The sequence below is a fragment of the Chinchilla lanigera genome, unplaced genomic scaffold, assembly GCF_000276665.1.
Source record: "Chinchilla lanigera isolate Chin_1 unplaced genomic scaffold, ChiLan1.0 scaffold00013, whole genome shotgun sequence".
Lineage (NCBI taxonomy): Eukaryota > Metazoa > Chordata > Mammalia > Rodentia > Chinchillidae > Chinchilla > Chinchilla lanigera.
In genome coordinates this window covers 17738863-17740913 of record NW_004955414.1, presented here as the reverse complement: position 1 = coordinate 17740913, position 2051 = coordinate 17738863, and the positions used below count along the sequence as shown (strand labels likewise).

General features: G+C 44.4%; 1 protein-coding gene across 1 annotated transcript in view; it reads left to right on the top strand.

Annotated features, from left to right (window-relative positions):
* Positions 1-1540, top strand: part of LOC102017327 (elongator complex protein 1-like) — a 10320-nt gene extending 8780 nt beyond the window's left edge. Inside the window, exon 5 of the mRNA XM_005380453.2 lies at positions 1286-1540. Within this exon, the coding sequence (XP_005380510.1) occupies positions 1286-1540 (255 nt within the window). The remainder of the gene's footprint in view (positions 1-1285) is intronic.
* The last annotated feature ends 511 nt before the right edge of the window (positions 1541-2051 follow it).

Genomic DNA, 2051 nt, shown 5'->3' with positions numbered 1-2051 from the left:
ATATATATATATATATATACACACACACATACTAGGATGGCCCTCACTTCCACCACTGCCGTATACTGTTGCCTGTCTGCCATGTGCCACTCTGTCTTGGAGCCAGACAATTACAGACTGAAACCTCTACAAACTATGAGCTAAATAAACCTTTCCTCCTTTAAAAAAAATGCTAGGATGGCTTTAAAAAGCAAAAATAAAAAGTTAAGTATTGGTGAGGATGTAAAGAAAGTGGGACCCTTAAGCAAATACTTACAGCTGGGCATGGGAGAGCATGCCTGTAATCTCAGCTACGTGACAGACTGAGGCAGGAAGACTGCAAGTTTTAAACCAGCGCAGACAACTTAGACTCTGTCTCAAAATGAAATAAAAAGGGCTTGGAATGTACCTCAGTGGTAAAGCACTTGCCTAGTATGTGCAAGACTCTGGGTTCATTCCTCAGTACTGTCCACAAAAAAAAAAAAATTGCACACAAATGTTTATAGCAGGCCGGGCATGGTGGCACACACCTGTAATTTCAACACTCGGGAGGCTGAGGCAGGAAGATCATTGCTAGTTCTGAGGCCAGCCTGGGCTACAAAGTGAGTTCAAGACAGTCTGAATTGCATAGCTAGACCTTGTCTCAAAAAGACAAAAAAAGACGAAAAAGAAGAAAAAAATCACAAGAAATATACTAGCTGCAAAAAGGACAAATATTGTATGATTCCTCTTATAGAAGAATTCATAGAGATAAAATAGATTGGGGATTACCAAGGGCTAATGGGAGGAGCATTATTGTTTAATGGGCATAGAGATTCTGTTTGCAATAAAGAAAAACTCTGGAAATACATAATGATGATAGTTGTATGACATTGTAAAACTGCTGATCTCTAAATGGTGCAGCTTATACCCCTTTATGCCTGTTGGGCCGACGGTAATTAATAGACTCTCAAAACTGTCTCCTTTTTGATAATAAATTATATGGTAACTCAGTCTCTATAAACATTCTGATTTTCAGTGGTTAGGAGATACTAACCGCGGGCATTAGGACCTTGGGAAGGTTTTGTTCATGACATCATCTCTAGGAAACTAAAACCCCAGGGAATTGGGAGGCAGGGATGGAGAGGTGTGCACTTCACAAATGCCCAGCTCTCAAATGAGGATCATTTTAGTGGCAAACCACCTGTTTCCTTTGGGTCCCGGGACACTGTGACTAAGGAGGAACTCCAGCTGAGCCCCGCTGGGAGGGAGTCTGCCATTGCAGAAAGAGAGAGCTGCCCCACCCTCCTCTGTCCGCCACACTCAGCATGGCCGCCCGCACCAAATGGAGGTGAAAGCCCGCAGCCCAGAAGGGGCGGGCCCAGGCAACCAAACAAACCTCAGGGGGCCAATGGAGAAGGACAGGGGCGGAGCTAATGTGGCATCGGCCAAAGGGAGGTGGGCTTGGTTCGTGCAGCCTGGTCTTTCCGGGCTTCGGCTGCCACGTTATAGTCAGGTTTTGCAGCTGGATTTTGCCCGGTGTTGTGCCACCGTCAGCGCTTCCGGGTTGAACTTCGCCTGAGTTTATTGTCTCCTCTCTATACAGTGTCTGTCCCTCCCCTTCAAAACCAGCCCTGGTCAAAGTCCTGCTGGCTCCTCCTTTGCAATGACTCATCTCTATATTCCAGTTTAGAGATAAATTGGCGATACCACGTGTGGCCTGACATATTTGAATTTAATTTTTTTATGAAAACCATAATGGAAATAAAAATTATACCATCAGCTGGAAACAATCATGGTTAATCTTTGACATTCTACCCCCCCTCCTTCTGGTGTATCTATTTTTTTTTTTCTTTGTGAGACAGGGTTTCACTATGCATTTCAGGCTGGCCTTGCATTCACTTTGTAGTCCTGGCTGGCCTCGAACTCACAACAGTCCTCCTGCCTCAGCCTCCTGAGCACTGGGATTACAGGCGTGCACCACCACGCCCGGCTTCCGTGCATGTATTTGATTGCATACTGTTTTCCCTTTGTCATTTTAATTGAATGAATAGGATAAAGTATTCCACTTATAAATGTGTCATAACTTTTAT